General features: G+C 42.8%; 1 protein-coding gene across 3 annotated transcripts in view; it reads left to right on the plus strand.

Annotated features, from left to right (window-relative positions):
* Positions 1 to 13,529, plus strand: part of ARHGAP18 (Rho GTPase activating protein 18) — a 92,612-nt gene that overhangs the window by 22,137 nt on the left and 56,946 nt on the right. The window contains exon 1 of one of the 3 annotated variants that reach the window (XM_030489843.1): positions 1,500 to 1,712. The exons of 1 other annotated variant lie outside the window; for it this stretch is intronic. In XM_030489843.1, the coding sequence (XP_030345703.1) occupies positions 1,630 to 1,712 (83 nt within the window). In that variant the 5' untranslated portion in view covers positions 1,500 to 1,629. Of the gene's footprint in view, positions 1 to 1,499; positions 1,713 to 1,749; positions 1,795 to 13,529 lie in introns of those variants that run through there. One more of the 3 variants, XM_030489847.1, reaches the window with a different exon arrangement.

The raw sequence follows: 13,529 nt of genomic DNA on the forward strand, positions 1-13,529 counted from the left end.
ATGGCCAGCTGCCTACAGATAAACCACCTTACAGAAGCCGTGGAAGAAACAGGGTTTATTAACTACCCCCAGTTCTTTATATGAACTTCAAACTAAGGCAGCAGTTGACCTTCAGTGGTGTAAGAAGTGAAAAGGCTCCTCTGTAATAGTTAGTCTATTGAATGTCAGCCAAGCTTTCCTGTGCTTGTAATGTTGGGACTCTTCTCAAAACTCCATGGTGACATTACCCTCTTTAAAGAAATCAAGGATGTCCTGTTTGGCATTCTTTAGGAAGCTACCCTTTTAAGAAGAAACCTACTGGATGAATTTATCTGCTTAAGCCAATGACAGCCAGTTATGTCTGGGTATGACCCATGAATTCTGCAAAGTCACCAGCTGTAGGCATCAAGGACTCTGAAAAATGTGTGGTCCATCTGCACCTGCATGCAGCTTTCCAATTCAGGTGTACAATGGCCTAAATAAGTGAAGGCTCAGAACGTGTTACCTGCATGCTCCAGAGCACCTCACATAGCACGGTACTGAACTCTTCACATGCGAGCAAAGCAGTGGCATGATTTCTTAAAAAATTATTTTAAAAGGAAAAATGAAATGCAATGCAAGCTATGCTCATATTGGAGTAGATCCATTCACTTCTGGCACAAAGCGGTTGTAATTCAGACAAATCATACATTTCTGTGAATGCAGACAAAAATTACAAACCTGAATAGTGTATATACATTTACAGCTTATGTTATAGTTATATAGGGGGAAAAAAAACCCCACAGGTTTGAACGTTGTGTTACAGATCCTTGCCTACCAATTCAAAACTAATGCCAAGGCAGTAACTCCCATCTCAACAGAGTTTGTGTGGAGGCAGAGGAGGCTATCCCTGCCAAAAAGGCCAACCCAATGCTGCTTGGCTCCAGCTGCTACTGGTTGGTAAAGCCTGACCTTGGAGCTAATGGCAGCTGCTTTAAGGCCCAGCAGCTCTGAGGCAGCACAGTCCCCTTGTGTCCTGGCCTGATGCTATCACCTGCTGTGATTTTTATAACAATAGCTTGTAATTATAAAACCAAACAAATAAATAATGGTGTCTGTTAGGTTAAGCCAAGCACTGAATAATGTTGTGATTCAGTGAAACGGACAATCACTCAACGCGCTCCTTATTTTTCGTAGAAGATTTTCTTGGAAAATGTATTTGCAACACCATGGTCTCACACGGCACCTCTAAAAGAGCAGCAATTCGCCTGTGGCACGCAGCTCCTGCACTCCAGCCAGCTTATGTCTGAAACTGCGGCAGCGTTTCTTGCATTCACCGATTTATTTGCAAAACCTTTAAACCAAACTCCAGCCTGGTCGAAGAACTCTGGTTTTTAACACCGCATGGTGTATGGGAGCACACAGAACGCGAACGGTGCTTCGCGGACTGGGCCGCTATGGTGCACAGCAGCGCTCCCGCTCCCGCTGGGTCAGGCCCGCCTCGTTCGCGGGTCGCTCTGGTGTCCTCCCCGGGAGGAGGGGCCGGGCCCGGCCCGGCGGAGGGCGGCAGCGGGCCGCAGGAAGCGCTGCCGGCGGGAGGCTGGGCCGGGCCGGGGCCGGGTCGCCCCGCTCCGCCTCGGTGTCCCCAGAAGGGATGTGGCGGCGCTCGCCATGAGCTGGCGGTCCGGTTCCCGCGGCGTGGTCCTCACCGCTTACCACCCCAGCGGCAGCGACGGCGGCGACGGCCCCGGCGGGTGAGTGCGGGCGGCAGGTGCGCTCGGGGCCGCCGGCTGTGCCGCGGAGGAGGAGCGGAGCCGGCTCAGCGGCAGGGAGAAGGTGCTTTGTCCAGCCCCCGGAGGCTGGTAGGGTTTCCCCGCTTCTGCACCGTGTCCCGCGTTCTCCCAAATGGTTTTCTCTTTGTTTGTTTGTTTTTTTTTTCACCCGTTTCTCCGATAACCTCCGCACGCCGTGGAAACCGCGGGCGTTTTGCTGGTCTGCGGAGAGTCTGCAAACAGCAGGCGCCGGCGGTTGTCAAGGTGTTTGTAGTTGGAAACAGGCCCGTGGCCTCCCGGGTGCGTTGTCGGTGTGAAACGCGAGCTGCTTCTGGTCGGTGGAGCGTGCAGGGCTAGTAGGGTGCAGCGGTGGGTGCTGCCCCGCGGCCCCGGGGTCGGGTTGGTTGCAGGAGGCAGTGCAAAGTTTCCTATAACCTTTTTGCGTTTTACTGCTTTTTACCTTGCGTTAGTAATGATTTTTCTTAATGTGATAAGTGGAAGAAAGGTGGAGGTAAGGACACGGTAAACTTTTGAAAGCATTTGTCATTTCGCTTAAAAGGTGAAATTGATAATGGGCAAAGAAGCCAGCTTTGCTTGTATGAAGGCTGGGAACCTCCTAGTGCCTTGCAGTGTGTGTTTAATACAGGCAGAAGCACTGCTGGCTTTACCCTACAATGACCAGAGAGAATACTGTGTGGAAAGGAGAGTTTTGTCTTTATGGCACATTCAGTCTTGCCTCATCCTTGCTGAAACTGTCAACAAAGGTGCCACTGATAATTATTAATGCCAGATGAAACTGGGAACGTATTGAAACTGGCACACTGTTTCCATGTGTCCTTAGGAAGGGTGTGTGTGATCGAAGAGATTATGGTCTGATTAGAAGATAAAAGGAAGTACAGTGTGTCACCCTGGACAAAGATAACTGATGCACCATGATATGTTACACCAGAAGTCCAGGGCAAAGGCGAGAAATGAACTGAGAAATACAGTCTGCCCCATGTTTGAACCACAAAGCCGTGCCTCTTTTTTTATTGAGGTACTTCCTTCTCCATAACTAATGTTACTTATCAACCCTGCTCTATTAAGTCCTGATATCTTCTTAGCTACGTATGCAAGGGATCTAGTTATTTACTATTGAATGCAAAATATATGCATTTTTGCAAGAAAACACAAAATCCATCACTTCTTTGTTACTGTTTGTGGGGTTTTTCCCTCTCATACCTCTCCTCAAACTTCCAATGAAAGGAGAGACAAAGTAAAAACCACTTTCCGTCCTCCTTGGGGTTAATTCTGAATAAGGATCTGTGTATCTGTAGACTGTTCTGATCAGTTCTGCCATATGAACACAGGGCTGCTTGGATACATGGCTCTAAGCTGCAGTTACTCTTAGCCCCCAGAGGCCCTGGATGCATGAGCGCAATCCTGGGGGCCCCTCTGTGTCCTAGAAGCTTGGCTCTGGTGCTAATGCCACACGCACTGTTAGGAGCAGTGATCTCATCGGGTTCCTGCTGCTCCGCAGCTGCCTCTGGGGAAGCCTCCTGGGTAAACTTGAGACATTGCCATGCAAGTAATGATGATCCTTCAAGAATTGTTCTGATGGGGGATTAAGGGAGTGTGGGGAGAAATAAATGTACAAAGCAGTCTCGTTCCCTGAATTGTAGCAAATAATTGTGCAGAATAGGGGATTCCCACAGTTAGTTTCCCTGAGTTCCACTCCTGCCAGTGTTACACTTTCCAGACCATGCGCATTTGCCATTTAGCTCATGAAACTAAGACTGTAAAGGACACCTCTCTGCCTTTTTGCTGTGCCACCCTAAATTTGGACCTAAGCCCTATCTCTCCCATTTTCGTTAATGAGGATCTCAACTCCATGGTCCTGATTCATCCGCTCTTTCCTGCTCTGGATCCCTAATGTTTTCCCACTTCAGAAGTGAGAGAAGTTAGGAATGTCATTTTCATGGGAGCAGGGAGGGAGGGAAATGACCACTTGTTATTGTTTTGCCTTTTTAGAACAAACAAAACTTTTCTGAAACATTGTAACATTTCTGTGGGATTATTTTTTTCTATTTTTCTAACTTCTTTCCTTCTTTAGCAACATTCCCAACATGTGCAGAGCTGTGTGATAATTCCCAAACCTATATCAATACGGAGAAATAAGTTCCTCTGTTATGCTCTGCACATAGTGTAAGTGTACGAGTTCTGAGCTCCAGATGCTGCATTTTATTACTGGTGTGAAACCGAGCTTTTTTTTTTTTCCTTTTAAAAAATAACAAAATAAGAGCAACTATCAGTATCTAGGTTAGCATCCCTCAACTAAATTGAAAACTCTGTAATTTTAATGGGGATCAGAATACTAGGAAGCCAGTATAATCTACTGCCAGCTGTAAGAAAGCAGCCCTTTTGTGAAAGATTATTAATAGAGAAACTATGTCAAATTATTTTTTTCATAGGCATTCAAAATAGCGCATGTTAGAGATTGCTTTGTCTTTGGAGGGTTAGGGGAGCAGGGCACTGTGCATCCTGGAAAAAGCGATGCATTGGCTGTGCTCCAAGCCAAGCAGCATCCAAGTGGCATAGGGAACGGCTGTACTTCCTAACCATTCATTTTTTCCTTCAGGCATATGAGAAATCTTACTTCATAAGGCTCAGAATTTTGCTGATTGTTGAGTGACTTTTCTATTCTTTTTTGGTCCTTTAAAGGCACAATGAGCCTGTGAAATACTTCCTTTAGGAAAGGCTTACCTTACCATTGGTTCACTAGGCTACAATCTAGAATGGCCTTGGTCTGATTACTTCCAAGTTTGACAATTTAGGAATATTTCCTTGACAGTGGCAACGTACAGAATAGCATCAGAGCTGTTATCTTGGCCATATTTTACGTTTAAGGTAATGCTTAAAAGAATATCTTTGTATAGTGTAGATGATGATTGTGGGTGACTTCTGTGTATACCTAAGTATTTATCTAAGAACTTCCTTAGAGAAATCACAAAGGCAAATTACCCAGTGTCATATTCAATTTTAACAGCTCTCTTTTCCATGTTGCTTCAATTTTCTCACATTCCAGTTTTAACCCATTAGATCCACTAATGCGTTATCAGCTGTCCTTATACTTGCGTTTTGGTGTCATCTGCTTTTCTTTACTATGCCCATGCACAAGCTTTTAAGTATTTTTTTTCTTCTTGTTTTTCCCATTTGTTGTTATATGGACTGTGGAAAGTAAGAGGGAATTGGACAGGTTGCATTTGAAGACCTGGTTTGAATGACTGCTTGTAGGCAGTTCACCCTCATGCACGTTAAATCCGCACCCTAAAGTATAGACTTCCAGTGCCATTTAGGATCCTTGCTGGGGAATTTTACCCCATCTACTGTGGCAGAAAGGACTGCCAGGTCTTGTGTCGTATTTGCCAGTTACATGTAGGCGTTTCAGATAACAACAGTCATCTTATGTGGCTGTGTGGGCTGACCCTCAAGCAATCAAATGCCATCCAGAGAGTCCTCTACAGGACTATTTCTGTTGTGTAGAGTGAGTGAATGTGTGTGTATGTACATATCTATGTGAATGTGCATACATATGTAAAAAAACTTTTAAAATGTGATTCTAAGGCTAAAACCAAGTCTGTACTATTCAATGGATGGGGAATAGGATATAGCAAAACTACAAGTGAATGCATGCAGAGTGTATGCAGACCTGACTGCATGTATACCGGTGCATGAGGCAAACTAAGCTTCAGGGCATTTTCAGGAACCAAGCCTCAAATGCAAACTGAGTAATAGACAAGTAATTTTAAAATATGGTGGCCACTGGAGGTTTCACTTTGCTTTTCTCTCTATCCCTTTGTCCTACCTGGGATGCTGCCACTGCACCAGGTTGTGTGTGTCACAGCCTCCCTCTTTCCAGTGAGTCACTGTGCTTGCTCACCAGCAGACAGCACTTTTGCTGCCACTTTATGTGCACTTCTTTAACTTAGATCAGAAGACCAGTTTGAGTTGTGAAGCTTTGCAAGCCAGTGCCTGTTTAACATTATATGGTCCTGAGTGGCTTGCGAATCTTCCTATTGCTAATGACTTGTTAAGAAGGACTCCTGCATTTCATAGAGCCTAGGACACAGCTCTTCCTCCTCAGTGGTCATGCAGTTATATATATCCTCCCTATCTGCCCTATTTAAAACTTGTGTTTGGTTTGCTGGTATTCACTTGCAAAACGAGAATGATGAGTTGAGTTTCCCTGAGATGGAACTAAACCCCAGACCAGTTCTGGAAGGTGCTGTAACCCTCACCTGCTGCAAGGGAGAAGATTGCTGCCACCTCAGGTATCCCCTTTCGAGTGACATCCGCTAGCCAAGGCATGCAGTCCCCAAAGTTCACCATCCTGCTTTGTTACTGAATCCACATGGCTTTGGGAGATGCCAGCTGAAGCTTGGGTCTGTGTGGCAATGAGACCGGGGGTCTCAGTTGGGTTTTGTTGTAGAGTAGTGCCCTTTTTTGTGGATTATTGTTTAAATCTGCATAAAGAAAAAAAATTGTTTTTATATGTCTTTGTAAAAATGGGCTTTACTAACTTTGTAGTGGGATGGGTGACAAGTGAGGGGCATAAAATACTTGGTGTTTTCTACAGGCAGCTGCAGTCTAAATCACTCACTCTCTGTTTGATCTCCCTGAGAAAGAAAACACGATAGATGTCTTATGAGCTTGGAAAAATTACAAAGACTTCTACGGTGAATTGCCCACAATATGTGAGTTTTTCAAATGTTGACCATAACAGGCGTTACAAATCACACATACAAGAGGAGTTTATTCTTTCCTAACCAGAATAATCTGCCTCCTTCATTGTTCAAATATTTGCTCAGTTTAATCTGAAGATTTAATAGTTTCCATCTTAAGCCAAGAAGAAATCTAGTAGTAAAGCATGAATTCATGCCTTTTTTTCAAGGGCAGTTTCCATTTCTATTCTCTCAGAGAGAAAAGCTCTCATTCCTTTCCCCCTCTTACCCCATCAGTAACTCAGTCTTCGAATTGAAGTTCAGTGAAATCCAGTATGAGGGACTAAAGCACTGTGAGGGATACATGTAACGTTCAGTGTACAAGCAACAAAATCACAAGCTGATTACTCACAACTGACTCAAGTTGGTGGAGCCTTTTGCAATTTCATTTGCAATCTGCTAGTACAGCACAGGTTTCAGGTTCTCCATGTGATTACAGCATTTGTTGTTCCTAATGCCTGTAACCTGTCTTTTGTGATGCCAGTGTGAATGGCTCAGTACCTTGCTTGTGTTGCTTTGCTTCTGCAAAGCAAAGATCTATCACGCTATGGCTGACTTTATGAAATCATAGCAATCTTTTTATCTGCTAAGTTTACAGGCCCTACATGAGCACAATCTTTACCTAAATGCACTAGAAAAGTCTTTCCTGCCTTGCATTTGCCTGCTAATCTGAACAGTGTTTATTGTCCGATGCCTGCCGTCATTTTCAGAGCTGACAGACAACAATGCTGCTTTATTTAGAATTGCTTTTGTGTTTTTTATACTTAATGCATGTACAAATATGTGGTATACTGCATATTAATGTGTTAATATGCATTAACACATAATAAGTTAATAACTTAATGTGTTGCTTAGTAACTGGTGTATTAATCCCAGTAAGTTGATCTACCGACAGCAAGACATGGTATCCCAACATTTCCTGCTTCCTTGATTCCAGATTCCTGCTTCATGGGGTTCCCTCTTCCCCTAGTTTGCACCTTATTTATTATTTTAATTTATTTTGCTTCTGCCTTTGGTTCTTGCTGTGTCTTTCCAATCGATTAAAAAGCCCTCCTAGTGCCTGTTATCTATTGTCAAGTTGTTGCTCAATTTTATTTTGGTAGACAGAACAAATAATTCTCCTTGAGTCCCTCTGTTTCTTCAGTCTGAAAATCCTTTTTGTGACACTTCAGCATTTTCAGCATTCTTATTTACACTTGCCCTGCTACTTTGCTTCGCTTTCAACCCCCAGCCTGAATTAGATGCAGTATCTCAGTGCCAGTCTCATGAGTGTCACCTACACAGGTAAAATCACTTTGCTGCTGCTAATTGCCACCTCAGCCAATTGTACATACCTCAGTCATGCCATCTCATTGTTATAAGTATCCTGGTGGAACTCACTTTGAGTTGCTTGTGCTTTCTGAGCCCTAGATCTGCTCAAGCTCTTCTTTTTGAGTGCAGTCCTCATTATGTGGACATGGTCACTGTTTCTTGCACTTAGACATCCATTTAGCATCTGTCAATATGATAAAACAACATTATTTAAACAATTCCAGTTCACTAGGTGACCTATTCTATTCAACGTCGTGGATGTGAGTTTGATTGAATGCCCTTCGCTGTCAGCGAAAACAGTCTATTCAGTTCTACTGCGTGTCAGGCCCTTAAATAGATTTAAAACAAGAATAACTGTGCTGAATCAGTGGAGCTACATAGCAGAAAAGAGGAAAATCAGGGCCCTCTGTATGTAGGCTTTCTTTTCGATTTTAATGACAGACAGGGAATGAGATGTCATGCTTGTCTAGCTATAAGGAATGTGAAGCATAAAGGCCTTTTGAACATTTTAATTACGGGCTTTCCCTTTTTTGCTTGAGTGTGTACAAATCTCGATGATATAGAGCAACATACAATGTGTTACTAGATGTGCTGTTATAAGCAACTAAACTTTATGCAAAACTGGAATGTAACTGAACTTCCAATGAGCAAACCACCAGAGGAGCTGTCTAAATCTGAACTCCAGTGTATGCTCCAAGAGTGGCATCAAATGAATATTTTTTAATTGTTTCTCTAAGTTCTTTTTCTTTGAAGAGCAGAATATTTGAACTTGTTTTCAAATAAGACTAATGGCATTTTCAGTCTGCTGGTTCTGGCACTTGATTAAAAATTGTAATCTATTGTTATTGCCAGTATTTTACTCTTGTTTTGTAACTGTTATTAGTGAAGCTGGAGTTGAAAGCTGTCAGGTTTTAAAAGGCTACTCATACATGTTTTGGTAACATTTGCAATGCCAGCAACTTTATCTATTGTTAGTGCTTTTTTACTAGAGTTACTGAGTGCATAACTTGAATCAGACTACTACAGCTGAACAGAGACCGTAGTTATAGTAAGTGATACAGCAAGGTTCCTGCTGTGTGTGTGGCGTTGCAGATTCTTGTTACGTGTGTGTCACTGGTTGCCACTCCCGCCTCCTCAGTAAATCAGCTTGGCCAGGGGAAGAAAAATTCCCCACTTTTAAGTTTTGAGTACTTCCAATGTGTCAATAGCCTTTTTGTGAGGACTGCTGGTTTTGCAATGAACCTGCCTCTGCCTCGGTGTTGTGATCTCTAAATAAGTGTGTTCAGGCAGGGAATTTAAATATTTATAGCCAAATAAATAAGGAGAAATAAGTAGGGGTTTTGGTTTTTAGTATTTGGGTGTGTAAAGAACAACTTAATTTATATAATAAGTACAATTCTAGCCATCATTTTCTAAGGTATATTTCTGGGGAGACCCCAGACAGTGTATGGGATGAGCACTTAAGCAATTTACCCCTCTGCACTTCTGAAAAAGCTGAAGCTACGAACTTAGTATTTGGTCATTGTTTTGTGCCAGCTCTCTTGCATTACAGCAGAATAAAAGTGTGCACAAAACCGATTGCTTACCTGGTCATACCTTCCAATGAGGATAAGCTGCTCAATATTCTCCCTTGTTCTGTGACTCTGTTCCCTGCCCTTCCTGCTACAGCATCCCAATCCTGGTAGCCTAGAAATGCTTTCATAAGAAATCCAGAGATTTTATCTGTCACCTTTCTACAACAGCCTTCTTTCATAGGGAGGCTTCTTAGGCCAAAAGGTGACAATAAAAATGTGTTAGAATGTTTCCTTTGCAGGACTTAAAATGGTTTGGGGTGAAGTATTTGAGGAGGAGCCAGTTGTGTGTGTTCTTAGCATGCTTAGAAATACGGTTCAGGGTACACCACACATGAGAAAGCAACAAAGTAGGAATAATGTCTTCAGCAAATAAGTAAATATCTTATAACACATACTTGGTGCCAAACTGTAGCAGAACAGTTGGCATGTTTTGCTTGATTTAGCATCAGTAGAAATCTTCAATTTACCACTCCTCTGACTACGTCTTCTTCCTGTCCAGGAGTCCCTAAATCACCCAGACAGCTTTTACTGTGGCTTAAGGAAGTCAGATATTTTGATTTCACTTCCCTACTTGAAAACCAGGAAAATACTTCAAGGATGTGTGAGAACTGTTCATTCAATGTAAAGTACATCTTTCAATTGTTAGTATTTTTAGTCACCTGATTGGTTTTAGCTGATTTCTACATAATTGGCAGAATAATAGTCGGTGGGACTTCAGGCCACTGATGAAATATTGTCTCTAGCAGAAATTCTCCACCTTTAGTAAAATACAACAGTAAGGTCCATGAGTATACTATACCCAGAAGTAACAGGGAGCTTTGCCCCTTGTTTAAGAGAGTGCAAGGTTAGATTTTTAGCTGTACAAATAAAGCAGAAAGTTCTTGTAGGCTTGCAGTGGTCCAAGGAGTCATATAATAACTGTGATTATAGCTGTAGTTGTAAGTCTGTGAGGTGTATCTTCCCAGATACAAAGCAAGATGCTTGGAGCAGTAACTAGAAGCCTCAGCTACTGAACAGCAAGGAAGCTCTGGTAAGTGCTGTCCTATGCAGAGCTGTGACTTACTGGCCAGCCACAGCAGGGGACCACAGGCCAGTGGAAGATGCTTTCTCTCTCAGCAATTGCTAAGAGGATGATAGATCTAATGACTCCATAGTGTAGTTTCTGGAGCCTCACAAAGGCCTGATTGCCTTTGTCATGACTAGATAAGGGATATTAATGGTGTTATCATTGTGGGAATAGTTGAGCCCATCATTATAACCCATTCAGAGGGTGGGCTTTCATTTTCTACTAAACTCATTCTGGTGGCTTGGCTGTGTCATCTTCTCCTGAGAAGCCTGTATTTCAGGTGGACTTGAGGAATATATTCTTGTTCTGTTGAAAGTATTATCTCAGGAAAGAGATGCCACAGTATTTCATGAAAGCTTTTCTTTCATCTCAGGGTGCCTCCAAAGGCTTGTCCTGAACCAGTAGAAGTTTTGATGTACTGTGACTATACATCAGGTACAGGTCATGGCAGTTCTAGGCTGAGATGAGTGGAGGCTCAGAGTGAGGAACAGAGTGAGGGACACTGGAAGTCTCCTTCCAGTTTGCTTCCATCTCTCACCTACACCTTCCTAATGTTTTCCTCACCCTGGCATTGGCTTTTCTGAGCTGACTGAAGTAGGTTGAGCTGGATTTAAAAAAATAAATAATAGTTCAACTGAAAACAAGATTTTTTGCAAGTGTTGTTTTCAGGCAGATTGGTTCCTTAACCTAGCTCAGCAAGTGACTGTATCAGTGGTGGTGCTGGCACAAGGGAAGTGATGGAAACCCACAGGAAAGAACAATTTGACAGAACCCTCTGGCAGCAGCCTGCATCTTGTGGTAGCATATTGTGATCACTATGGGGCTGCTATTTGACAAGATAACTCATTTTTATGAGTCCTTGGACTGGCTATGGCCATATCCTGTGAGAGGCTCGTCTGATGTAATTGAACTCCATTGGTTCAGATTAGATGTTTGGTGGCTTAACTTTGCACTGGCAGGTTGTCAGTCAGTTCAGGTACAGCTTGTCCTTTAGTAGCCACTCTAAAGCTTGCATAAGCTTCATCTCTGGCTCATTTAGTCCTGACTCATACCATTCAGTGATTCAGTCATGTGCATGGCCTCTAACCTGCAAAAGGCAGGCTGCAATGTGAGAACAGATCATTGGGATCCAGGTGCATTGTGCAGCAGAGAACACCTGCACTGCTCTTACAGAGCTGCAGATAACCTGCCTTCCCCTTGTCATCTGCACGTGGCATCCTGCAGCCCGCCTCACCAGAAGAAACAAAAGCCAAGTTTGGATTCCCCCACACTATAATGAGGTAAATTAAAGTACAGTTTCTAAATTATGGTTAGTTGTCAGTTGATGTGCTCTTGAAAGCTTACTGATTTGTGCCTTGTTTAAACACACCTTTCTTTGCTCTGAACTTTGCACCAGAGAGATTGCTTTCATTTCATAGTGCCCAAGGTAGTAAGCGCATCACAACAGTATCGGGAATAAGTATAATCAGAATAGCTCATATGATTTCGTATAGGAAACAAAACCTAACTTTTAATCACAGTAATGTTTCCTGTTTTAAGGATAAAAAAGGACTAAACCAGTAAATATCTAAGACATTATACAAATATAAGTAATTGAAAATACTATGTACTAATTAAAATGTCCAGGCATCTGTCCAGTGACCCAAATTCTGCTTGCCTTCTCCTTCAGAGAAGAGCATTTACACTGTGGCACTTGTTCTCCTGTTTTGAGGTGAAAACTAAGAAAAAGACTGTATTTGTTTGAATTTTTTACTGTGGATGGTACATACAAGAACAAACTAAAATGTGATCTTTTTTTCTCGTAGTAAGTAGGAGCTGCTTATGAAAGTTTATGGGAAACTTTATGAGCTTCATGCTGTGAAAGCTGGTATTTGGCACTTTGTACTTCAAATCAGGAAATGGCTTATGAAGATGTATGGTATTAAAACCTGTGTGATGTGTCACAGTGTTTTGGTTTTTGGGCCTTGCCTGAGCTTTTGAAGTGATTGTTTAAGAAAGTTTTGTCATCCTGTATTAGGGAGTGTAAGGGAGACATTTGCTCACATGTTTTTTGCTCACTGTCCATTTGCTGAATGACTTAATATAGATTTCACTAAACACAGACCTCAGTATAGGTTGTAATTTCTCTTTATTTTAAATATATTTATATATTTAATCTCTGACATTCAGATTAGGTGTAAATTCAGGTTTTGTCATATACTTTTGAAGGCATTGCTAAGTAAGATCCAGTTAGTAGAGAGTTAGCAGCTAGCAGTTCAGCTGAGTTGAAAAACGCATCTGGAGCCAGGCTCTTGGTCAGTATGTCTGCACAGGGCCATGCTAGCGAGAAGTAGGGAAGGGAATGGGATGGGATGGAGTGGGATGACAAAGCACTCAGTGTAAGCAACCTTATATGACAGTCTTTTCAAACTTTAAGTTGTGTATTGCTAATCTAAGCTTGTATGTAAAATTTTGTAGGTAACTGAAGCCAGGCTCTTGGCTATCTTTTAGCAAGGTGTTCCCTCCCCTGTACATGCTGGGATTTCTCCTGGGAAACAGATTACTGGGATGTGCTGAGCAGTACCTGTCTCAGGGCACATCTCCACTGCAGTGTGCTCAGACCATAGCCCTGCAACAGTGCGACCCTGTGGGATAGCTGTGTAGCTGTATTCATGTGGGTTTGAGCCTAGGCTGAGTAACCTTTCCTTCAACCTGGCTTGGTCCTTTGTTTTCTGTTTCTTCTTTTCCCCTGTGTGTGGTATGGTGTTTATATCTACGTGGACTCGTGCAAAGCGTTTAACACCGTCCCGCACAGCATCCTTGTCTCTAAACTGAAGCGGCATGGATTTGATGGATGGACCAGTCGGTGCATAGGGAATTGACTGGATGGTCACACTCAAAGAGTTGTGGTCAGTGTCTTCATGTCCAAGTGGAGATCCGTGATGAGGGGCATCCCTCAGTGGTCAGTACTGGGGCTGGCGCTGTTCCACATCATTGTTAGTGACATGGACAGTGAACCCCTATTTCTTTCTTACCTTCCAACTCTTCTCACATGGGTGTTTTTATATAAAAATGTGATTCAACTTTGATCCAAAGGAGCTTCAATTGA

The sequence above is a fragment of the Strigops habroptila genome, chromosome 6 (genome assembly GCF_004027225.2).
Source record: "Strigops habroptila isolate Jane chromosome 6, bStrHab1.2.pri, whole genome shotgun sequence".
In the NCBI taxonomy this organism is placed as follows: Eukaryota; Metazoa; Chordata; class Aves; order Psittaciformes; family Psittacidae; genus Strigops; species Strigops habroptila.